General features: G+C 40.1%; 1 protein-coding gene across 3 annotated transcripts in view; it reads right to left on the bottom strand.

Annotated features, from left to right (window-relative positions):
- Positions 1-19,656, bottom strand: part of GNAI1 (G protein subunit alpha i1) — an 84,435-nt gene extending 64,779 nt beyond the window's left edge. Inside the window, exons 1-2 of one of the 3 annotated variants that reach the window (XM_049893667.1) lie at positions 19,565-19,656; positions 18,813-18,977 (exon numbers count right to left, since the gene is read on the bottom strand). In XM_049893667.1, coding sequence (XP_049749624.1) covers positions 18,813-18,930 — 118 coding nt within the window. In that variant the 5' untranslated portion in view covers positions 18,931-18,977; positions 19,565-19,656. Of the gene's footprint in view, positions 1-18,812; positions 19,248-19,338; positions 19,405-19,564 lie in introns of those variants that run through there. The other 2 variants (XM_049893668.1, XM_049893666.1) reach the window with 2 other exon arrangements.
- Positions 19,657-26,738: the final 7,082 nt, after the last annotated feature.

The raw sequence follows: 26,738 nt of genomic DNA, 5'->3' as shown, positions 1-26,738 counted from the left end.
ACATTAACAATCTGAGATATGCAGATGATACAACTTTGTTTGCTGAAAGTGAAGAAGACTTGAAGCAATTACTGATGAAGATCAAAGACTACAGCCTTTACTATGGATTAAGCCTTAACAAAGAAAACAAAAATCCTCACAACTGGACCAATAAGCAACATCATGATAAACAGAGAAAATACTGAAATTATCAAGGACTTCATTTTACTCGGATCCACAAATAACACCTATGGACAAAGCAGTCATAAAATCAAACAATGTATTGCACTGGGCAAATCTGCTGCAAAAGATCTCTTTAAAGAATTTTAGAACAAAGATATATCACCTTGAGGACTAAGGTGTGCTTGACCCAAGCCATGGTATTTTCAATTGCCCCATACACATATGCCTGGGAAAGCTGGACAATGAATACGGAAGACCAAAAAAAGAACTGATGCATTTGAATTATGCTGTTGGCAAAGAATATCGAATATACTAGTCCAGAAGAACTCCCACGTGTCTGTCAGTTTGTCGTACTGTGGGTGTTGCATATTGCTGTGATGCTGGACACTATGCCACTGGTATTCAAATACCAGCAGGGTCACCCATGATGGACAGGTTTCAACTGAGCTTCAAGACTAAGACAGACTAGAAAGAAGGACCCAGTGGTCTACTTTTCAAAAGAATTAGGCAGTGAAAACCTTATCAATAGCAGCAGAACACTGTTTGATATAGTGCCGGAAGATGAGCCCTTCAGGTTGGAAGGCACTCAAAATACGACTGGGGAAGAGCTGCCTCCTCAAAGTAGAGTCAACCTTAATGACATGAATGGAGTCAAGCTTTCTGGACCTTCATTTGCTGATGTGGTACAACTCAAAATGAGAAGAAACAGCTGCAAATATCCATTAATAATTGGAATGTGGAAAGTATGAAGTATGAATCTAGGAAAATTGAAAATCATCAAAAATGAAATGGAACACATGAAGATTGATATCCTAGGCATTTGTGAGCTGAAATGGGCTGTATTGGTCATTTTGAATCGGTCAATCACATGGTCTACTATGCCGGGAATGGTAAGTTGAAGAGGAATGGCATTGCATTCATCATCAAAAAGAACATTTCAAGATTTATCCTGAAGTACAACGCTGTCAATAATATTCATACACCTACACGGAAGACCAGTTAACACGACTATTATTCAAATTTACGCTCCAACCACTAAGGCCAAAGACGAAGAAATTGAAGACTTTTACCAAGTTCTGCAATCTGAAATTGATTGAACAGCCAATCAGGATACACTGATAATTACTGGTGATTGGAATGAGAAAGCTGGAAATCACATGATCGAATTTTGCAAGACCAAGGACTTCTTCATTGCAAATATCTTTTTTCCCCACCATAAATGGTGACTACACACATGGACCTCACAAGATGAAATACACAGCATTCAGTATGGACTACACTTCAACATTAAGAAACAAAAATCCTCACAACTGGACCAATAAGCAACATCATGATAAACAGAGAAAAGACTGAGGTTGTCAAAGATTTCATTTTACTTGGATCTGCAATCAACACTCACGGAAGCAGCAGTTAAGAAATCAAAAGATGGACTGCATCGGGCAAATCTGCTGCAAAAGACCTCTCTCTTCAAAGTGTCGAAAAGCAAAGATATCACTTTGAGGACTAAGGTGCACCTGACCCAAGCCATGGTGTTTTCAATCCCATTATATGCATGAGAAAGTCAGACAATGAATAAGGAAGACCAAAGAAGAACTGATGCCTTTGAACTGTGGTGTTGGCAAAGCATCCTGAATATACCATGGACCGCTAAAAAAGGGAACAAATCTGTCTTGGAAGAAGTACAACCAGAATGTTCCACAGAAGCAAGGATGGCAAGACTACATCTCATATACTTTGGACATGTTATCAGTAGGGATCAGTCCCTGGAGAAGGACATCATGCTTGGTAAAGTAACCAAAAACCAAACCCACGGTTGTCAAGTCGATTCTGACTCATAGCGACCCTACAGGACGGAGTAGAAGTGCCCTACAGGGTTTCCAAACAGCACCTGGGGGATTCGAACTGCTGACCTTTTTGGTTAGCAGTCGTAGCTCTTAACCACCATGCCACCAGGGTTTCCTGGCAAAGTAAAGGGTCTGCAAAAAAGAGGAAGACCCTCAATGAGATTGACTGACTCAGTGGCTGCAACAATGGGCTCAAGCATAGCAACAATTGTGAGGATGGCCCAGGACCAGGTAGCGTTTCATTCTGTTGTGCACAGGGCTGTTATGAGTCAAAACCAACTCGAAGGCACCTAGCAACAACAACAGTCCAGAAGAATGAACAAATCTGTTTTGGTACAGCCAGAATGCTTCTTAGAAGCAAGGATGGAGAGACTTCATCTCATGTACTTTGGACATATTATCAGGAGGAACGAGTCCTTGGAGAAGAACATCATGCTTGGTAAAGCAGACTGTCAGTGAAAAAGAGGAAGACCCTCAATGAGATGGATTGACACAATGGCTGAAGTAATGGGCTCAAACACAGCAACAACTGTGAGGATGCCACAAGACTGGGCAGTGTTCCATTGTGTTATACACGGGGTCTCTGTGTAGGAACTGACACAACAGCATCTAATAACAACATAATAAAATAATACTGTTGCATATAACTAAGGATATTCAAATTGCATCATGCTATTACTTACTATAGTCTTGAGAGTGAACACACCAAAACATGAGACAACACATCTGTCATCACATATAAAATATCTTAATAAAAACCTATTTTTTGTTGTTGTTCAAAAGGTGATAAATTACTTCCTGATACTCCATTTCTAGATGATTTAGAAGCAATATATAAGTTTAAAAAAAAAAAAAAACAGCATTTAACAGCCCTTTCCTTACCTTTTTTGAGTGAAGATAGTGACCCTGCCTCACTCCCCACCACAGCTGCCATTATAACCTACCAAAGACCTTGGACTATGTAGCCTGGTGTAAAAGCTGCAACAAGCTGATCAGATTTGTCTGTTTTTTTAAATGAATTAATCGTTTGAGTCAGTGATGTGAACTGAACTGAAAGCTCATGAAGTGAGGAAGCCAGAAGGATGGATGGAAATCACTGTGGGAATGCCATGCTGCTAGTGAACCAAAGGCAAAGATTTTGGTGCCTGATCCACCAGTTTTAAAGAGTCTCAGCCTTGGGTCTCCTGCAAGTCTTCTGTATAGTAATGCCCCTTTTGCCAGAGATAGCTTGAGTAGTCTGTCTTCCTAGCACATAAAGAGCCGCACCTACAAACAGAAGTACTCATTGCATGTCATGCCAAATATTTGCTGTATCTACCAGCACAGATGCCAATTTATTTTTATAAGAGAATGTTAAAGAATGATAAAGAAATTAAAGAAACAGAGGTAGCTGGGAAAGGAAGAAGAAAATTATTTTGTAAATATTTTGTACCTAAGAAAGTTGCAGACTATGCCTTTCTTAAAGTCTTTAAACTGAAGTTATGACAGTAAATTGCATTAAAGCATAAAACAATCTTGGATCTATGACATGTAATTAATTATTAATAGAAGAAATGTACTTAGAAAAAAAATCGGTTGCCTTCAAGTTGATTATGACTCATGGGGACTCCATGTGTGTCAGAGTAGAACTGTGTTCCACAGGGTTTTCAAAGGCTAAATTTTTTTTTAAACAGATCTCAAGGCCTTTCTTTCTAGGTGTCACTGGATGGACTGGATCCTCCAACTTTCTATTTAGCAGCTAAGCGCATTAAACATTTGCACTGTGCAGAGACTCCAATGTACTCAGAGTTACTATAACACCAGAAATGCTTTGGTTGAATGTCTCGATTTAAGGTATTCACATATCAAGCTTTAGAAACTTAACTATAGTAAATCAAACCTTGAAAATGTGGCAAATGTAAATGATATCTACATTATTTAAAACCAACCTGTCCTCAAACTATGTATACGAGAGATATATAACAAGTGACACTTATATTTTTACTCAAATGGTTTGTCAAGTAAGTTGGCTATAAAACCAGTTTCTGTTGAGTTGATTCCAGCTCATGGTGACCCCATGTTTTCCAGAGCAGAACTGCATTCCATAGGATTTTCATGGCTGTAACCTTTTGGAAACAGATTGTCAGGCCCTTCCTCCTAAGCACCTCTGGGTAGAGTTCGAACCACCAAACTTTTGGTTAGTAGCCACCTGCTTAGCCATTTGTGCCACCCAGGTATTCCAAGGTGACCATACTGGTTGCAAACTTATCCATGTAATACTTAATAATTGAAACTACCATAAACTTAAGTACTTAGCCTTTACTTTCAAAAATACAAACAAGTCATCTTTATGCCAAACCATTTCTAGAATGCTACTAATCATTTCTAAAATATTAAAGTTTAGCTCTCAACAAACACCCCCCCACCCCTCATGTATCTGGTCTCATTCTAGAAATTCCTCAAGGCCTTTTTGCTTACATTCAGAAAAAAATATGTTATTTATCTGACAGATGTGTTCAGACACTTGAATTTTCTAAAAGTGTTTGTTTTTAATTTTAGAAAAACATTTGTTCACTGAGGGACAAAAACATCTATATGTACCCAAATACAATTCCAAAGTTTAGAGAAGTGTAGACTTATAAAGCGTAAATCCTGCTGAGTGTTTCTCCAAAGGTGGCCACTACTAGGAGTTTCTTAAAAGTTTTACATTTTTTCAATAACACTTTCTACTTTAGCTACTTTTTAGATTAGAGCTTTAAGTTATTTCAGATGTTACAGTTAGGCCTATACAATGGGCTACATTTGCCTGTTGGTAACTTTCAGGAAATGAGCTCTGAAATTCTAAGCACCACCATGTGCATGCTATAAATTACTTTGGACCTCATTATTTATTCTTTGCTCTGAAAGTTTTAAAACCGCTTTTGGCAAAAAGCAGTAAAATTCAACTTGACCTATAAAAGGCAGTCATCCAAAATAAAGTTAAGATGATCTACCACAAAGGAATACTAAGACACAAAGAGAAAGGGAAAAACTGAGAACTCATTTTTTTATACTGAAACTTAAAACAAGTCAAAATAATAATGGTAAATTGCTTAAGGACAGTTTTTTCCATTTTAATTAGTATCAGCTTCCCAAAGATTGTTCCATTCTCAGATATCCAAAAAATGCAGGCACAGAATTGGAATTCTATACAAGTATTTGTTGAGTGAATTTACATATGTTTCATAAGAACCAGATGTCAAAACTAACTGAACGTGAGCCCAACCAGCAAATGATACCGTCTATGATGAAACCTCACAAAGACCCCATCTGACAGAGTATAACTGCTCCCTGGGGTTTTCTTGGCTGTAACCTTTACGGAAGCCGATCTCCAGGTCTTTCTCCTGCAGAGCCACTGGCTGGGATCAAACCAGAGCCAAGCTCTAAACCATTGCACTACCAGGGACTGGACGGTACACAACAGCAACATGATGAAATTAGAAGCTATAGAACACTTCTGCTATATTTAATCACAGAATATTTCATATTTTACAGCTACCTGTCACTAAATATTAATGTAAAGAGTAGTTTTCTAAGATCAGAAATTCACTTTTAAAGGCAATGGAAATTCTGTTGTACTTGTCTATAGATTAGGAGAGCTGAGGTTACATAAAAATAGCAGAGCCAATTACTTTTAGTCCAGTGAGTATAAACTTTCTTAGAGTTTACAATCATCTTTTATGTACTTCTGAAAAATGAATCTCATCATGAACATTACCAGATGAAAATGGTCATAAAAAGATTAGTATGGGGGCACTTTCAACCTGATCTGGATAATCTTATCATCAAAAGAAATCTATTTTGAAAATTCTTACAAAACACACAGAAGATTCATTATCACTAATTACATCTTTTGATCTCACTCCAGAAAGCAGTATGCATGTTTGCATGAAAGATAGTATCAAATAGTTTTTTTCATAACACACAATTGAAACGAGTCTCCATATTAAGACTAGAAGAAATTTAACCATATAATAACAATAATAATTAATGACAGGCACTATATATAATGTGTACACATACATGTGAATATATAAGACACAGGAAGTGCTACCTTTATACAAGGCACTGTATAAACACATCTAAAGATTTTTAACTGTATTTAAACACTGATAAGGTTATGGGGGGAAAGCCTGGTGGCATAGTGGTTAAGTGCTATGGCTGCTAACCAAAGGGTCAGCAGTTCAAATCTGCCAGGTGCTCCTTGGAAACCCTATGAGGCAGTTCTACTCTGTCCTATAGGGTCGCTATGAGTCGGAATCGACTCGACGGCACTAGGACTGGGAAGGTTATGGGAGACTTCATTAATGCAGCAAAGGCAGGCTTAGTCTTGGAAAATGATTATGAACTGGATAAATTAAAAAAAAAAAAAAATCAGGAGGATCTGCTGACCTAGGACTTTGCTTCTTAAATTATGAGACTAAAAAACTAAAAAAGTGGATAAACAGTACGGGCATCCCCTGGGAGCTTATGAGAAATACAGACTCAGGCCCCACCCCAAACCTACTGAATGATAATTTGCATTTTAAAAGATTCCCAAATGATTTGCATGCACATTAAAGTCTGAGAAGAGCTGCTCTAGGAAAACAAGGCAAGGGAGCACAAGAGATGCGAGCAAGGACATATAGTGAGGACAATTATAAAAGAACCCAGCTTTCTTAAGGAAAAAGCAGAAGTATAAACGGCAACAGGGAATACAACACAAGCAATCTTTTGAAAATCACTAGTGCGTTTCTTCTCTCTTCTAATTTACATGCCTAACAGGAGAAGAAGCAGACAGGGTACATTAGAGCTACCCAGATAGAAATGGAAGAACACAAGAGGCTTACATTCTAGGCATTGCACGGCAGAGGCTGCAAGCCTGGGAGCCACTTGTGACAGAGCACAGGGCACTCAATGGCTTAAGTAACCCACCCACCCAGTGCTGTCAAGTCGATTCCGACTCATAGCGACCCTATAGGACAGAGTAGCAACCACAAAAGGCAGCTGGGGAGAAGGGAGGCTGGGGGTCAGATCTCTATCTTGATTTCCACAATGGGCCAAAGTTTCAGAGATGGCTGGTATGTCAAAGAAAATGAAGAGCTTGCTAAAGGCACAGCTGCCTCCCAAACTTGCTGTTTGGGGTCCTGAGAGAAGAAAGTGTTCCAGGCAGCCTAGGCAGCAACACAGCAGCAGCCACATCCAAACAGCCTGGTGAAGAAGTGTGGTCAAGCAGTGTGGTTAAGCAGAGGGAAAGCCTGAGCTCACCTCTCCCCTGCACCCCAGACCTCTGTGGAATGGATGCAACATGTAATTTCCCACATTCTTGAGAAGATAGGAGGAGGTTGGGCACTGAAGAGCTAAAAGCCTGGTTACCATGTGGTGGCTTCACGGCAGGGGCTGCCTGGGGGAAAAAACAAAAAACAAGAGATCTGGAGGTTTACAGCATCCCCAAAGATAAAGTAGGGCCAAGACAGCAGGAAAGATGGTCCTGGCTGTGACCAAGATGACATAACGGATCAACAAGTCTATTTCCACTTCAGCCGTAGATGTCAGCTGACAAGAGGCTGGATGCCAGGGACAATGGCATGATGGAATTCAGTGAAGATCCCCAGAACAGTACTAGAAAACCACCCCCCAACACACACACAAATACACACACACACCTCACACTCACCTCTCATCCTAAGCAGAGACCACAAGAGCAAAGAGTAGAGATAGGTAAAAAATAACACAGGAATGAAGGAAACCATAAATTCCATATTACTGGAACAGAAAGTGTGAGGCAGGAAAATAAGTAAAATGCTTAGAAAATAAACTCTACGGGCTGTTGACTTAGTGAGTTTGAAAGCAAATCAGAAGTGAAGGGCCAGTAGTGCCACCAACTAAGAGAAACCAGGTGGGAGGAGGAAGTAGTTGAGAAAGGGGGTGAGAGGCAATGCCTTCAGTTTTGGATACACTATGTTAACTAAACTAGAAATAAACCTGCCTCTTCCCACCTCCTCACCACCCACCCAAGAACTGACAGGAAAACTGCAGCCAAACCAGAGTACATAGGATTCACAGAGACAATGTGCTGGATAATACACGCTCACGGTAAAATAAAATAAAATCACAAAAGGAAGCAATATACCATGAGAGACAGCCAAGATACCACACGTAGCTGACCCTAAGGACTTTAAATAAATTTTTCTGAGACTATAAGATAGACATAATTTAAAATATTTTTAAAAAACAACCTAGAAGAAAAAATATAAGAATAAAATAATAATTAATTTTTCAAAGGAAGATTAATAGAAATAGTTTCTAGAAATGGAAACGTCACCATTAAAATTAAAGATGCAATACATTAAAAGGCACATTAGGTCAATGCTGAAAAGACAACAGTGAACTAGAATATATATGCTATTGCTGTTATGTGCTGCTGAGTCGATTTTCGACTCACAGAGGCCCCAGGTGACAGAGTAGAACTGCTTAACAGGATTTTCTAGGTTGTAATATTTACAGGAGCAGATCGCCAGAAGCACAAAAAAAATAAACAAAATACAATAAAAATAAAGAGATTAAAAACAAAGGGAAAAAAGGAGAAAGACTAAAAGATACAGAAGTTTGAATACATAAAAGGAACTCCAGAAGCAAAGAAGGAGACAGAAAAGGCATAATATACATCTTTTAAAAAATACATAGGTGTGGGTTATGTAAGTGGTATGTTACTCAATACTTCTGTATCAATAAAATAGTCCACAGTTTTAAAATAAAAGTTAAAGAGTGGATGGAAAGTGGGAAAATGAAGTCTAATAATCTGAAAAGTTTAGATGCGAAAACAATGAAAGATTAAATATTATTTAAGAGCTTTGTTTGGATTTCATTAGTTTAGTCGTGAACATGACAACAGCATGTTTATGGACCAGGACACAGGAGTCATTTAAAGAACTGTGAAGATGCTACAGAGAACCAGGGTGAGTGGAGAAAGGTTCAAGTGGCAAGAGAGAAGTGAGTGGGAGTGAGGGCAGGGTGCTGGCCTTGAATCAGAGGAGCCTCATGTCACCAGTTCCAGCATCTTTACTGATCAGCAGAATGACTTTTTACAGTCACGCCACAGTCCATGCATATGTTTCTTGATGTGCACTGATGTGCTCAATTTGTGAAGTCAGTGAGCACCATACGGGGACCAATTTTAAATTTTATAGAAATAAATGTTCTTCCTGAAATTACATTAACTTCAGAACTACCATCAACTCACATAAAGTAAGAAGGCAATTTTCATCACTCCTACTATAGCGTATTGATATTAATGTTAGGTGTACCTGCGGATTCCATGCCTCTTGAAAAACAAGAACAAACAGTATGCCTGAAGAAAAGGCTTCCAGCTGAATGTTTGGTGCTCAAAAAAAAAAAAAAAAAAAGGGCAATATAGATCAGTACACTACTGGGGAAAAATCATGGACAGTACCCTAAAAGGCAAGGTAAACATGAGTTCTAGGCAAACGAATGCTAAATCTAAAGGGATTCTTTTAAAACATTATTAAAAGGCAGAAATACTGTAACAGATTCAGCATTTCATTATTTCTATATCAAGGTTACTACCACTTTTCAAGAGATGCTTCTCCTCCCTTACAAGTAAATTCATGGTAATTCTAGAGTTTTATTAAGACTCTCTTTTGAGTCATCAGTACAAGGGAGTTTCAGAAAGGTTTAAAAATTTGTGGGAAGTAATCATACACTCCTCCGAGAAATGGCACATTCATTTGAATCAACTCAAATAATGTTTCATAATTTACACTAATTGCTTTGTTTTATTTTCAAGAAAGATAAAAGGAAAGTTTGCAAGACTATTGTGTTTATTTTGAAAATAGGCAATAAAATGGAAAGGAAATTATGTTTAAATCATTTGCAAAGTTTTCCAATTACTTAGAATTTACTCTGTGTATTATTCTTAACATAGCACAGGTATTTACCTGCTCTAGTCCCAGCACGGAGACTGTTAACAGAAATTCATGTCCCACAAGAAAGCTGTAGTGGGATCAGAAACCAGTAACCAAGACTGATTTATACGTCTTAGTCTTTGCTAGATACACACCCTTTGCTAAGAGCCAGTGAAGGGATTTAATGTCTATGACCATAAATGGATCAAACTGCAGGGCAGCTGCCCCCTGAGAGACTCTAAGGCATTTATAACAGCTTATATTTTATTAAGAACATAGGCACCATGCACTGTCCTAAGCGCTTTAGATGCATTAGCTTACTTTGTCCCCAACAGTCCTATGCAGTAGAGTCTTTTATTATCCTGCATTTATAGAAAAGAATACTGAAGCTTAAAAAATTTGGGGTAACTTGAACAAAGTCTCCAGGGAAACATTTTACCACCAGAGTTCTAGGTCAACTATCTTTCCTTATCTGGAGGTTCTCCCTACAGAGCTAAAATAAGCCTTGGAGGCATTCTCCAAGAGAATGTGAGAAAATGAAATTCACAGATAGCAAAGTGTCTTTTAAATTATAAGTCTAAGAGCCCTGGTGGAAAACCCTGGTGGCGTAGTGGTTGAGTACCACGGCTGATAACCAAAAAGGTCGGCAATTCGAATCTATCAGGCGCACCTTGGAAACTATGGGGCAGTTCTACTCTATCCTATAGGGTTGCTATGAGTCAGAATCGACTCGATGGCAGTAGGTTTTGGTTTTAAGAGCCCTGGTTGCACGTGGTTAAATGTTTGGCTGCTAACCAAAAGGTCAGCAGTTTGAAACTACTGGCCGCTCCTTGGAAGCCCTACAGGGCAGAGTTCTGTTCTGTCCTTTGGGGTCAGTATGAGTAGAAATTGACTTTACGGCAAGCAGTTTGGTTTTACAGCACAGAAGGAGCGCTCCTGTGCAGTGGTTAAGCACCTATCTGCTAACCAAAAGGTTGATAGTCTGAATCCACCAGTCATTCTGTGGAAGAAAGATGTGGCAGTCTGCTTCTGTAAAGATTTATAGCTTTGGAAACCCTCTGGAAGCCCTCCACAGCAGTTCTACTCTGTGCTATGGGGTTGCTATGAGTTGTAACTGGCAATGGGTTTGTCTGTCTGTTTTTATACAGTACAGTTTACAGCTAGCTAATCAGGATCAAATAGTAAGCTTAGAAATACATCAAGGAGGTTGATCAATTTATAATCACAGTAATTTCTAGAGACATGCCATGCCCTCACCCCACAAGAGAAACACTGAAGTCCCCAATATTACAGCTCACCTCTCCTAGCATTTATTGTTTCTTCCCTGTCATTATGTCATCTATATATTTTCCCTGAATAGATTATTAAGCCTCTTAAGAATTTTGTGTGAGGCATAACTTGATGCCAAAAACACAGAACATACTTTACAAATACCATCAGTGATAATTCTTACCATAAAAGACAGGCAAGACCTAAAGAACAGACTGGTGGTGAGCTTCTGTATAACCTGATGGGTCCTGAAAGCCAGCACGGCCCACATTGTACCATCAATTTACCAAGAGTCACAATATTTTTCTGACCATGAAACAAGAATTTGGTCCCCCAAATTAATTCTACTTTTTAGACCTGTGTTAGGAATAATTTAGCAAGTTTTTGTTACTCTAACCTACAAGATGTAGATAATGCGTAAATGAAGATATGATGTGTCAAAATTTGCTAAAATTGCACAAGGAACAAAGAAAATGTATCAACTTTTTTCTTTTAAAGAACTATTAGTCAATAAATGGTATGCCCAAAATTAATGTTCAATAATTTATCCATTCATTCATTCAACCAATATTTATGAAGAAATACTATGTGCCACCCATCAGGTCATAAGTCAGACAGGATTCCTTCCCTGATGGAGCTGAACCCACAGAGGCAGCAGAGAGTAAAAAAGTAAATGCACACGATGATTTCAGCATGGTGTATTAGGAAGGAAGATGAAGGAACACTATTTAGACTGGATGGTCGGGAAAAACTTCACTAAAGAGGGCTGACACAGTGCCTGCAACAAACAATTGGCTAAAACAGCAATGGTTATGAGGGTGGCGTGGGACCAGGCAGTGTTTCACTCTGTTGTACACAGGGTTGCTATGAGTCAGAATTGACTCAATGGCACCTAACAACAATAAAAAGGAGTCAAAGAAGGAAAGTGTTTCATATTATGACTTAAATGAAATATCATGGGTTCATTATGAAGTGCCAGAAATTGGTGATTATTACTGTTACCATGCTAATTACATAAACTGTGAGGTATTAAAGAACATAAAATTACAGTCATTATGCATTCCCTAAAGTTACTAAAAGATATGAGTATATTACTGAAATATCTCAGAAGCCTGGAAGTGGGATGCTGCTGTAATAAATACCTAAAAATGCAGAAATGGCTTTTGAACTGGCCATGGACAGAGGCTGAAAGAATTTTGACGAGCATGACAGAAAAGCTGAGAATGCCTTGAGAGACTGTTTGTAGAAGTATGGATGTTAACGTCTCTAACAGTGAGGGCTCAGAAAGACTGAGGACCATGAACAAGAAAACATATATCATCTTAAAATACCTAAATTGTCATAAACAGACTGTTGGTAGAAATGCAGACTTTAAAGGTGCTGTCTGTCAGGAATCAGATGAGAGTAAGGAACATGTATTAAAACTGGAAGAAAGGTGATCCTTGTTATAAATTGATAAAAAGCTTAGTTGAACTGTGTCCTTCAATTATGTGTTAAGCCAATTTATAAGCAATGAACTTTGATATACAGCTGAGGAGGTTTCTAAGCAAAGAAAGTGGTGCAGCCTGGCTTCTTATTGCTTATGAAATGGGAGAGGAAAGACATAAGTTGAGAGAAGACGACATGAAAGAATGCTGTTGGACTCCCACAGTTCTACAGGTAAGAAACAGGCTGATAAAACTAGTCATCTTTAAATTTATGCTATCTCTCACTAAAAAAGAAGGATGACTCCAAAGACGGAGCCCATGTCCCGTGGGTAGAGCAGAGAGCCACACTGGCTAATTCCCAGGCCTTGAAACCTAATAAAGCTTGACCTGCTGGGTTTCAAAATTGCTTGGTACTGGTGATGCCTTTTTTTCGTCTGTTTTCTCACTTCTTGAACATATATAACTGGTATTTTATGCCTCTCCTACCATTATATACTGGGAACAGATGGTTTTCTGATTTCACACAGATAGAGAGGGATTTTTCCCAGTATCAGTTATTCCCATACCTGATTTAGGTTACTTAGATGAGATATGAGACATCTGAACTGATGAGACTCGAATGCATTTTGGATTTTGAGTTGAAGCTCTAATGGGTTGAGAATTTTTAGAGATGCTGGGTGAGGTTGAATTTATTTTGCATGAGAGACTTATGTGAATTTGTAGAGAGACCAGAGAGTAGGCTGCGATAGGCAGAATATTAACTCCCCCAAAGATACTCAAGTCTCAATCCCCAGAAACTGTGAAAATGTTACCTTGAACGGCAAAAGGGACTTTGCAAATGTGATTAAATTTAGGATCTTGAGATGGGGATATTATTCTGGATTACCTGGTTGGACCCAAAGTAATCACAAGAGTTTTTATAATCGAGAGAGGAAGGCAGGAAAGTGATGCTATGGGAGAAAGGCTGTACCAGTCATTGCTGGCTTTGAAGATGGAGACAGGTACCACAAGCCAATGAATGCAGGCAGCCATAAGACAGATGCTGGAAAAGGCAAGGGAATATATCCTCCCTTAGAACCTCAAGAAGGAAAGGTGCCCTGCCAACACCTTTATTTTAGCCCAGTGAAATCCAATTTGTACTTCCAATCTTTATAAATGAAAAGTAATAAATTTGTGTTGTTGTAAGTCACTAAGTTTGTGGTAATCATGTAAAAATTATTTTTGTCCTATTTCTGTCAATGTTTTTAATTTATCAAGTTACAACAGAAAGCTACCTAAATTTTACACACCTAGGCTGACCATAGTTCGTAAGGCTCAAATGCCATCTTGGATATGAATTTCAGCTATGTAACTGTGTCCCAGAACAGGCCCTCATTTGTAAAAGTGACCAATACTTTTAGGTGCCCCCAGTGGATTTATTCTACCTTGAATTTTCCAAGGCAGTGCGAAATGCATAACAAAATAAAAATTAAAGTTGGACAATCAATTTTTGTTTCAAAAAACTAAAGCAACCTTTTCCAGGTTTAAATATTATCTTCCACTAAATTCCATTAAGAGGGATTTCCTATCGTTAATAAATTTAACAGGACTCACCCTCTTTATTTACGTTAAAAGAGGTCAAAATTAAAGATCAGAATGTGAGATTTACCTTTACCAAAAAAAAAAAATCATTTAATAACTATAACATAGCAAGCCTTCCTTCAACAAATGCCCATTGTTATTTCCTTAAATTTATCTAACTTACTTCTCTCTCACTAAATAAATATAATGACTGTAAAAAGTTATTATAAATATGAAAAAAATCTTAACCCAAACAAGCTGATTTTAGATACGTTTATTTTAGTCATCACATACTTTTACTGTTCTTTTTTATTTACATCGTTTGTCTGAGTAGGTATTTATACCTACTGATACTGAAAATGGTAAAATGTAAGGTTCATATTCCACGTAAATCATGATCCTATACAAGACATTAATTTAGCATAATTAAGAACTCATTATGTACATGAAAAAACAGAAGGGTTGTCAGGGATACAAGCAGGACTTACAAGGATTCTGCCCCAAAATGCTCACAGTCAGCAAGGCTGCACCCAGGGTGGCTAAAGGACACAACAACCGAGAATGCAAACATGCTTTAACACATGCAGGATGGGGGTGCTCTGGGGAAAGGAAGTTAGCTTTTATTCTGCAGGCCACAGAGAAGTCAACAAAGGTTTCTAAGCAAGGAACTAGCTTGTTTTGAAAAGACACCTATGGTAGAAAGAACAGGTTAGAGAGGAAAAATCAGAAGTGTAAAGCCTCCTGGAATTAGCTGCCAAAGACAGAGAAGGACCTGAACTATGAAAGTGAGAAAGAAAAATGGAAGATAGAGAAAAATCACTTTCAAAACATACTTTTATATCACCTGTGGCTTCTATTAAGGTAATTGTTAATACAAGGTAGGCCAATGAGAGAGAAGCGCACAACCCATGTTGAAATTCTAGGTCCATTTATTCAAGGAAATGGAATTTCTGACATCTAAGATCGTGGGCCAATTCTAGGAAAATAGCTAAAGCAATACAAATACAAAGTCCTGCAATGCCAAAATTTCTCAACTAGGCAAGTCATAGGGCAAGTTCAAAGGGAGCAACAAAGAATGATGATGTAGCAGCCAAAATAGCTGTGTGTGATGGTAGCAATGGAAAAATTACCACCAAGCAGAAGAGATTCAATCCCCTGACTTCATTTTCACCTAACCCGTATGGGCATTTGTTTGTGGGGGTGGGTGGGTTGGGGGTGAGGATAATGAGGTGGAATGATGGAGAATAAAGCTCAGAACCTTGGAATGAAAGAATTTATGAACAATTAATGTGGAAATTTCACTTTTTATGATCTAACCCCTCACATCTTAGAAAATTACAATAAAGTATTTAATTAGGGGCCACATGTACACTATGGGTACTGAAAAACAGTACAGGCCTAATGCCAACTTTAAAAAGATGACAGATAATGCACCCCAAGGATATAGCACTAAAAGATGTTTTTCCCTGAGACAGTTAGTCATATGTAATGGGGGAAAAAAAAGATTTCATTATTAAAATAAATTTCTCCATTTAGGATTGTTATTGTAATAGTAAAGCCTGGAAACTAAACCTAAAAGATTTAAGCCACTCAAAACCTGACCTACTTTCCTTTAGGTCAAGGATTAGACCATGTCCTCTCTTCTATGAGGCCTAATTCACTGCTCCTAATAAGGAGAGTAAAATCTACTGGCAAAAAAAAAAAAAAATTACAGACACCTATTTTTACCATTTTACTAGTAATATGTAAGTCTCATTCTTGAATTTCTCAGCCCAGATGACTAAAATGACCACACCTCCCCTAAGAGAAAAAATACAATATAATTATCTATTTAATATGCTGTTAGATAAACATATACATACACACACACATATATAATTCAATGGAAAACAAAATAATTGAAGAGGAAGAAGCCTCGATGTAAATGGAAGTGATATTGGTTATACAGGTCACCTAGAAGCCATTTTACACTTTTAGTTGATTCAGTTGCCATGTTTCATATGGGATGATTTCACTGAGCCACTTACATATACGGCTTTAAACATCCAAAAAAGAGGCAAAGGTTACACTTCACTGCTAAAAATCAAATCAGGGAAAAAAAGAGAAAATTCCAAACATTCCAAGAATTAAGATTTCTGAAATAAGTAAACCAGCATTCTGTTGTGTGGGAACTCTGGGCAAAAGGGTAGAACAGATTGGGGGTGAGAGAGAGAAGACAGAGGAGGGTTGGGCCTTACAAGAGAGAGATGTAACAGGATTCCTGCAGAGCTAGATGAGAAAGAAAAAGACCAAAGCTAGAAAAGACAGCTGAAGGAATTTAGTTACTTAAAATATTTTTCATTCTGAAATCTTTCTTAATGTTTTTTGTGTAAAGAAATTAGAATTTTATAATTTCCCCTGAAAATCATGACTTTGCTACATATTCCCCATGACTCTAACTATAGAATGCTGCAGAGATGAAACTTTTGGTTCTACATCACACACTCAACTATATTTGTTAATGCAGACCAGATGTTCTCAACCAGGGTTGATTTTGCCTCCAGGAAACGTTTGGCAATGTCTGGATATAGTTTTGGTTGTCACAACCTGAGGGGGAGACTTCTGGCATCCAAATCATAAGAGGCCAAAGATGCTGCTAAATATTGCATGATGTAAGAAGAGCCCTCACAACACAGAATTATCTGGCCCAAAGTATCAATAGTGCTAAGGTTGAGAAACACTAGTCTATTCTGAATATAAGTAAAAATAAACTCTATCCCTTTCTAACAGACATCTCATTAAAGCATAAACCACCACCACCAGAGGAATCATTTTGCAATTGTCTTAAACATGGTGGATGGCTGGCTCAAGCTAAGATACGATGAAATATACAAAAATAATACCAGAGCAGGAGGGCAAAAACTAAACAAAGGAACTTTTTAATCCTGTCTTATTTTTACTCTCAAGCTCATGCAATTCACAAAAGTCGAAGTGTTTCTTTAGCAAATTGTGTCTCTTCTGTGCTCAGTACACTGCAAATATACTGACCTGGTCAAAAATATAGTATTTCTTATCAATGTAAGGAAACCCTGGTGGCGTAGTGGTTAAGTGGTACGGCTGCTAACCAAAGGGTCGGCAGTTCGAATCTGCCAGATGCTGCTTGGAAACTATGGTGCAGTTCCACCCTGTCCTATAGAGTCGCTATGAGTCAGAATCGACTCGACGGCACGGGGTTTGGTTTTTTGGTATTAATGCAAAACCTCAGGTAAACAGTATAAATTGAGGAAGGTTTATGTTGTGGGGAGGAGGTAAAGACATTCAGGTCTTTGAAATGCAAAGTTATTTCAGTTTACTTTCAGAATGACTCAGATCATAGTTACTTTTAGTCATGCCAGGTTCGCTGCTTCTAAGCTTGCTAGTGATGGGGGAAAAAAACCCACCATTTTTTTCTGCAGTCATTAAACCAGTGACACAGACGCTTGCTGAAAACAGGTTTCTGCAATATTTCTCTTTTATTATAACTGTATGTATGTCTATATATATATAAGCAATCGCTGGAAGTGCAAATGAAGATTCTGAGAAACCTGTCTCTACTTAGAGTGGGGTGGGGGTGGGGGCAAGGGAGTCAAGGAAACAAAAGAAAACCCTAACTCATAAAACTAAACATCTTAAACTGTGAATATCTTCCTAACATATCCCTGAGTCAAAACCCTGGTTTACTCTTTTTTTATTTTCTCCCCCATTAGCAATGGAAAAAGTCCTCCACGTAACGTTTCATTATGAGGACTAAGACTAAACAAAATCCTGGCTTGTACCTGGCAAACCTCATTTATCAGAAACCGTGGCGGCCGGAGAGAGAATCCTGTTGTCGGCGTGACCCTTTCGCACCTTTCACATCAGTTTTCCTCACTCATTTATCCGTCTGATCCACGACTGGAGCGAACGTAACCCAACTTTGGTGGTTTCCATGCCCCCGGAGTAGGAAAAATAAAGCACGTAGAGCAGCCTATTTCCTTCCGCAAGGTAAATACAATCAGTGTTCCTGTAACACTTACTGAATCGCCATCGGAAGTTGACAGGAAAGACACATTTCAACCCCAAAGGCCCCACAAAAGGTTCACTGATTTCACGCAAAGTGCCACTCTGGACTAGTGAAACCACAACCGCGACACAACACCGGGTATGAAAGGTCTCCGGGGGAGGGAGACTCTTATTTTCTTGCCATGAATGCTCATCTTTACAAGGCTGAGCTAACTTCAAAGAAAAGGGTTTCCGCGCCATCTGCCGCTTTAAAATCGCTCCCTGGCTACCTGCAGGGGCCACACGAAAGCTTCGGATGAAGTGAGGCTCCTGCCCCACCGCGGCCGAGTTCTCGCCCTCCACGGCGATGGGAGGCAGACGACCGGGGGACAGGAGGGCACCCCTGGGCGCTGCACCGCCCTGGACAGCCTCCCTCTCCGAAACCACCCTCGGGCGCTACAAGACGCGCCATCGGCCGCTTCGACACATTCCCTTCGGGTTCGAAGACGCCGAGCCCCGGCAGCAGCCAGCCCGGCGCGCCGCGCCCAGCCCACCGGCCTGCTCCCCCTCGGCCCCTGGGACCCCCAGGCCGTCCTCCCCACCCCGGCGTCCGGCCTGGCCGCCCTTACCGAGCAGCAGCAGCTTGACCTCGCGCGCCGCCTTCTCGCCATCCTCGCGGAGGTTCCGGTCGATCATCTTACTCCTCTCCACCGCCGCCTTGTCCTCGGCGCTCAGCGTACAGCCCATTGTGCCAAGAGCGAGAGGTTACCGCCGCTCCCTCCACGTCCGATGTGCTGTCTCCAAACACGGGGAAATTCTTTCTTTCTGGATGCGGCAGTTCAAATACCTCCCGACGTGGGCCACACCACCCCCACCCACTTCGTCAACGGAATCTAGGAAAAAGGTGTCTGCAAGGAAGCAGGCGGCCTCTTCAAAGCCTTTCCTCAAGGCCAGGCTCCGCTCCTGGCGCCCCTCAGCGCCCAGAAGCCCGGGATCTGGAGCCTCCAGATGCAGCAGCTGCCACCCTCCCGCCGCTGGCCGCGCCGCAGCCTCTCCAAGCCCCGCGGAGCTCGGCGTCCGCGCGCCGCCGCGGCCCCGCCCCTGCCCGCCCCTCCCGCCAGCCTGGGACCACTCCCAGAGCGCGCTCCCGCGCACCTGCCTCGGACAGAGCTCCCTCGGAGGGGCGCGCCCCCGCGTTCCCGACGTGCCCGGCCGCTCCCCGGCGCCGAGCAGTCCCCGAGATCCGGGCACCCCCCACCCCCCGAGCCCGCGCCCTGGAAGCGCCCACAGGAGCGCGGAACTGCCCGGTGAGGCTGGGTCCTCGCGTTCTGCCACCCGCCTCCCTCCGAGGGAGTGCGATAATTTCTTCCCGTTTACTCACACCGAGGGATCTGTGCGGACCTGCCGCTTTCGGTGTGGCGGTGGGAGAGCTGCCAAAGTTGAGAGCCGAGCAAAGCCAGTCCTGAGCTTTTGAGCATGCCCAGCTCCGCACCCACGCAAGGGTTTTCAAAATGTAGAACCCCTGTCGGGTGGCGTTCTGGGCCGTGGGAAACAGGCAGCTGGGAAGGGAACGGAGCCGCGGTGGAACCAGAGATGGGGACAGTGGGGAGCAGGAAAAGTCGGGGAGAAAACGGGTCAGTAACTTTCTCCTTTTCTTCAGTTTCCCGTCCTTTGTAATGTCCTTTTTTCTTCCACCCATTATCACTTTTCTTTTTCACAAACAACATTTTGAAGGATTTCCTCATAATCTGAGAAGATGAGAGACAAAGAATCAAAGCATGTATAAAAAATGACCAGAGCAATAAAACACACCCACACAAACAAATCTGCTCCACACCGTAACAGACCTCCTCTGGAGCAGCTTGTGAACTTCCTTGTCAAATTTTGAACCAGTATTTATGACCCTGTTAATAACTCCTGTGCCATTGGGCATGGCACTCCTGTTAACAGACCTTAGCTTCCTCACTCATAAAATGGTGAAGGGTTGATGTACTTGATGGCCCCATTCTTCCAGCTCTAACTGGTTTGGGCAAGATGAGCTCTTGGGGCTGGACAGACATTTCACCCAGTATCTAGTGCCTAATATAATTGCTTAAGTTCACTGCCTGATCTCTCCCTGTCAGGCTGGTGATCCCAACTGCCATTGTTGCACTCCATCTTTGTCTTACACACACCACAGGAAAGGCTGACTGATTAGAAGATGGGGCTGGTAGTCAAATTTCTTCATTGATGTACTAAAACTTAGAAATTGATATCTATCTGGAAGTCTTATTTTCTGAAATTCATCTGTAAAAATTAGCCTTGAGTTACCTTTTTGTATTTCTTGGCACTCTAAATGTTGATGTTCATGAGTAACTCTGAAATTAAGCTTAAGGAAGTTAACTTTCGATATAGTGTTTGTGTATTAGTCATTTTGGATTATCTGTTACTGTGATTCTTTTTTCCTGCAAGCTTCGGACCAGATAGAGCATATGACTAACAAAAAGTTGCAGCAAAAGATGAAGCAATCATGGCGGAGTACTGGTGGAAATGACTACAGAAAGTGTTTTGGAGAAAAGAAGGTATAACAGAATCATAAACATTACCTCTCTCATTTGATAATCTTGTCAAGTAGTTTAGGAGTTAAAGGATAATAATGAAAGAATAAGAACTTCAAATTAGCTGTATATAAACTTCTGAGAGGATACAGGTAATAGAGTGATCAGTCTGAGGGCAAATTCCAAGAGAAGAAAGTTTTGAAAGAACTTTTGAAGGATATGATGACTGGGATTGGTGGGGAGTTTCAAGGGGTATATTTTGTTTGAGAGTAATAACCAGCTAAAAGGGTTAATATGCAAAGTGTCTATAGGAGAGAACAAGTGTTTTATAACTAAAATTTAGCTGGGCTGTGAAGAATGGTAGGAAGTATAGAACAAAGTTGGAAAAGAGCTTTAAATACAAAGGTGAAGAATTGGACTTGATACAATGGGTACTAAGTGTTCCTTATATTCTTCTTAGTGAGTTGGGGAATAGGTGCTTCAAAAAAACTCTTGCCACTATGTGTAAAAAAATGGGTTACCAACAAGTGGACTGTGTTAGTAATCCAGATATGAGGTGATGAAAGTCACTCAAACTAATTAATAACTTACATAATTATGAGGTAGCAAAATATGATTCAACAACTTTATCAACAAGGTAAAGAGTTTATTAACTCATCCATTTTAGAGAGAGTGAAGCTGAGATTTAGAGGTGAAAACACTTTGTTTCAGAGTACTGATTTCCTTTCTAAGCATCACGTTTCTTTTTTAAATAGCTTTATTGAGATATAATTCACATACCATATAATTTACTCTTAAAGTACGCAATTCAGTGACTTTTAGTATATTCACAGAATTGTTGAAGCATCGCCACAATCAATGTCAGAACATCTTTGTCACCCCAAAAAGAAATGCTGCATTCCTTAGTTGTCACTCCCCAGGCCCCCATTTTACACCCCTCTCCCCCAGTCCTAGGCAAACACCATTATGCTTTCTGTCTCTAGATTTGCCTATTCTGGAATTTCATAGAAATGGAATAATGCAATATGTAATCACTTGTGACTGGCTTCTTTTACTTATGATGTTTTCAGGATTTATCTATGTTGTAGCATATATCAATATTTCTTTTCATTACTGAATAATACTGAGCATCATATATTAAGAGAGTCAGAGACATATGCCAAGAGACTAACTGGAACACATTCAGCAGAGAACATCTAGGTTTTAAAGTAACTCTGAACTCTGTCATAAGGAATAATTGAAGAAGTTGAAAATATGTAATGTAGGAAAGAGAAGCTACAAAGTGACATGATAGCTGTTTTCAAGTAACTGATGGGATGTCATGAATCAGAGGGAATAAACATTTTCTTTCTGTCTCCAAAGTGGTAGATTTAGAAGTAGTAGAAAGAAGCTACAGCAAACAAATTTTACCTTGATGTAAGGAAGAACAGTGTACAATTCATCTGAAAGGAGACATTTGTAACATCCTTGACTAGTATGTACAAATTTAGGTTGTATGATATCTTACCGGGCACAGTCTAAAGCTAGATGAGATAACTTTTAAGATCCCTTCCAACCTTGAGATTCTATGTTATTCAGAAGACAAATGGGATTAGTGTCAACTGAGATTAGAACTCAGAAACTCCTTCTAGCCTCCAACCTTTTCCTTGCATGTCCTAGCATCTGACAAAATGAAGCCAAAGAACGTAAGAAGAGTGGATTTGAGATATGCTGACTTGGTGTGTCAGTGGATTAGTGTGGGGATAAACTGGAACCATATAAGAGAGTTAGGACTTTGACATAGATATCTATATCTGGACCTATAAACATACATCGATCAAAAGAGCAGTGTATAGTACATCTTTGGCTGGTTAAATTAGGAGCAGTTGTGCTATGTGTACACTTCTCTATTGTTTGCTTTGAGTTTTTTGCTTTCTAAATGAGAAGGGAAGAGTTTGGATTGGGGAAAGATTAGGGATAATTGGAAGGATAGAGGGGCATCTGTGCTGTTACACTGTTAGAGATATAAAGATACCAAACCCAAACTATTTGCATTAGCCATGCTGTGAGATTCTGGGCAAAGGTCAAAAAACAAAAGCTCATAGAATTACTACTAAGATACTTCGTGAGACAAGAAGGGCTCTTCAGATACACAGGGTGCAACATCTGGCTCAGAGATGATATGGAGGTCATCGTCTCTACGTGGAGCGTACCACGACTCAGGCACCTGAGCACCGAGGCACTAAAAGCCATCTAAAGACAGTACTTTGGGCATGGATAGTCACATCCTCCTGATGGGCACTGCACTATGGGCAGTGCTCAGTCTCCCTCAAGTAACTTCATTGCCAGTGGCAATGACAAAAGGGAACACTGGAAAAGAGGAAAACAGAAGGACATTAGGCAGTGACTTTAGACAACAGACTTGTTTGTGCTCGTGTGAATATGAAGCCACCTTGGTGGACTAGTAGAAATACCTGGAAAATACTTCTAGAAGGCTTAATTTCCTACTGAAGCAGATACATCTTAAAATCATCGGAGATGAATAGAAATGTGAGCCTAATTTATATGTCGATGAAGCTAGGAGACACTAAGAATTATAAGCACGTAAGTGAAGGAGGGAGAAGTTTAAGAAAAAAATGGCTATTTATGATTTCAAATGCATTAGAAAAAGATCAACAGGGACAAGTATGAAGAAAAAGAACATTGGCAATAGTGGTATGGTGAAAGAAGCTGTAAGTAGGTAAACTGGAGAATTTAGAGCAATTCTAAACTGTGTCTATTACATGTCTTTAAATGTCCCTTAATTACACTATCCCTATCTAGAAAAATGTAGGCATTGAATTAGATCATCTGCACGATCCCAACAATTCTAAGTTCCTGTGAGTCTTTAATTTCAACAGGAAGAGATTGTTGGCAAATGCACCAAAGCACTTTGATCTATTGTTGTGAACAGAAGCTTTACCATGTAGAATGAAGGAGTGTGTAAACACTGAGAATGCAGAAGCTGAATGAAGAGACTCAGTAGTTTTAATTGCGGAGAGTGAGAGATACACGGGATAGTAGACGGAGAGCAGGATTTTTGGGGGGAATTTGCCATAGTTGCATTTTAGCCATGACTCTTCTCAAGTATTATGCAGGTGGAGAAAAGGAGATTGTTATGGAACAATGGAAAGAACATGACTACCCCGTACTCTGACCTCCATTCTAATCTTTCCAGCCCCCTCTCTTATCACCATCAATTCTTCAAGACTGCAGAGACCTTCCATCCACAAACTGTACATTTTTCTCTGTCCCTCAACAGATGTCATGTGCTAATTTCTCTCCTATCCCAACTTAGTTACCACCTTCAATCAAGATAATCTTCTCTTCAAAACACCCCCACCATTGTATTCACCAGGAAAAACTTCAAATCTCATTAAATCTAGCTCTTTGCCTATCTGTGCTTGCACCTGTACCATTGGAAGAAAAATACAGTAATTGGCAACTTCTTCCTTCCATTTGTTCAGACCAAAATCTTAGAGTCATCCTTAATTCCTTTCTTTCCCTCAGGCCTTATGTATCTAATCCCACAGGAAATCCTGTTAACTCTGCCTTCAGTTATATCTAGCATTTGGCCAAATATCACCATCTCCACTGATATACTCTCATTTGTGGTATCTATGGAATATTATAATAGCCTGCTATCTGGTCCCTCTGCTTCCACTCATGTTCTATACTGTCTATTTTTCATATAGGAGCCAGAGTCATCCTTTTGGAATGTAAATTAGATTATTATCACTCTTCTACTCAAAACTAGCTATTCACTTTTCATTTTGAGAAAAATCCCATACCAAGTTATTATGATGACCTACAAGGACCTCTCTGATTTACCATATCCACCCCCTCTACCCCCAGTATTATTTCCTACCGCTCTCCCTCTTGCTCTCTATGGTGCAGCCTCACTCACCTCCAGACTATTCCTTGAATTTGCCAAACACACTCCTCCACCAGGCCTTTGAGTGTACCGTTCCTTCTTCCTGGAACACTCTTCCCCTGAATATCTACCTATGCCCTCATTAATCAAAATCTCTGTTCAAATGCTGACTTGTTGGAGAGATATTCCCTAAACACCTACTCTTTGTTCCCTTATTATGTACTACAATTCATTTATAACTCATAACATATATTTTTATGATTATTATTACCTGTCTTCCCTCACTTGAATATAAATTCAAAAGAACAGAGACTTTGTCTCTCTCTCTCTCTCTTATTTTGGCTGCTGTTTTAGCTCCGACACCTAGAACAGTAAATATTATAGTAAATGAGTAAAGAGGAGGAACTGGATTTAGAGAATAAATCTAATCTCTAAACCCATTAATTTATTCAGTCAACAATATTAATTTTCAGTCAACAGTATTAATTGAGGACCTGTCTTGAGCCAGGCACTGTTCTTAGTTCTAGGAATGAAGTAGTGGATAAAACAGATTACACTAGGTTGCAGATGGGGAGCAGTGGTAGGGGAAAGACATTAAATAAATACGTAAGTGGATCAATTATATAGGATAAATTAAAAATAGTTGTATGTGCTATAAAGGTAATAAGATGGAGTGGTTTACAAGAGGGTGCATCAGTTCAGGTCTTCTGAGAAGCAGGTGCCAAGACAGAATTAGACATGCAAGAGATTTACTGGGAAAAGTGCCTGTGAAGGGTAGAGGAGAGAGGGAGCAGGTGCAAGTGGGGAGAGTTCTCAGAACAGGATGCAGGCCTGGCACTAGGGAAGGGGAGAAGGAAGGAGGGAAGACTAGGGAAGAAAAGCCTCTGATGATGGTGCAGATAAAGTCCTGGTCAGGCCTACGGTGAACCCTTTCTGCATACCTCCAATAAATTTTGCTCTTTAGAGCATATTGTTCATTGTGCAGAAATAGCCTAGCTCCATTCACGGGCTGGGGGTAGGCCTGAACAGCAAGACCTCAGGCCTGAGGGCGAACGCTATGGGATATCTGAATTAGGGTCAGCTGGGAGCTATCAGCCAACCACACTCCTTACAAAGGACCAATAGTCCTTTGTAGACACCACAGAGAGTTACTCTGAGGAGATAATCAGATACTTCCCAACTGAGTTTTCAGGAGCGATCACCCAGGGGAGGTGGCCATTTGATCTGAGAACTGAATGAAAAGGAGCCAGATTTGGGGAAAGAGGACTCCAATGAGAGAGAATAGCAAGTGCATGCCCCTAGGATGGAACTAATGCCTGATCAAGAAACTCAAAGGTCAGGCTGGCTGACGCATAATGGCTGAAGAGGAGAGAAGTAAGAGACAAAAGAGGCAACTTAGATACATTCTAAGTAGTAATTGCTAGGCCTCAATTTCTTCCTGAAAACTGAAGATATCAGTAGAGTTGTTATGATTACATACTACACAGTTCCAGGCACATCATGTGCTCATAATTATAGTTCTTTCTGCTTTGTCAGCTCCAAGAGTAAGAGCAATACAGAAGAGAAGAGAGGCTAAGGGGCACAGGACAACTGAAGATTTGAAGGGCCAAGGTGAGGAGTTTGGACAGGATCCAAAGAGGGCAAAAATTATCTTACAGCCAAATTCGTGATACACTAACCATTTGGGCAGCAAAAACATTTGGTGTGTATTTTTGTGATTTCTATCTGCCTTGTCTTTTCATGCCTCTCAAACTTTCTACTTTTCTTTTTGAGGATGAGTCTGAGAATTATGACATTTCCTATTTTTTTTTTCATGTTTGTTTGATGTTATCAAAATTTCAAAAATGTTGTTATAGTAAAAGATCAAGCAAGCTTTGTGCTAACCTTTTGAAGCCTTGAGAGGCTGCTCAAGGAAGGAGCTACCTGCCTTTATTAAAATCTATGTGTTTATTTACTACATTGGACTAAAAAATAGCTATATTGATGCTTCCGCCTCTTTTTATGCTCCCTGCTGGCTCAGCTGTTTTCTTTCACCGTAGCTCTCTGTTTAAGCTGTAAAACTGACATGTGTGTCCCTTGTTCAGCTCAGCAGGAACTATAACAGAAGGATTGCTAGAGGACTGGGA

The sequence above is a fragment of the Elephas maximus genome, chromosome 8, assembly GCF_024166365.1.
Source record: "Elephas maximus indicus isolate mEleMax1 chromosome 8, mEleMax1 primary haplotype, whole genome shotgun sequence".
Taxonomy (NCBI): Eukaryota; Metazoa; Chordata; class Mammalia; order Proboscidea; family Elephantidae; genus Elephas; species Elephas maximus.
Note: the sequence above shows the minus strand (reverse complement) of the source record. Positions and strands in the feature narration are given on the sequence as shown.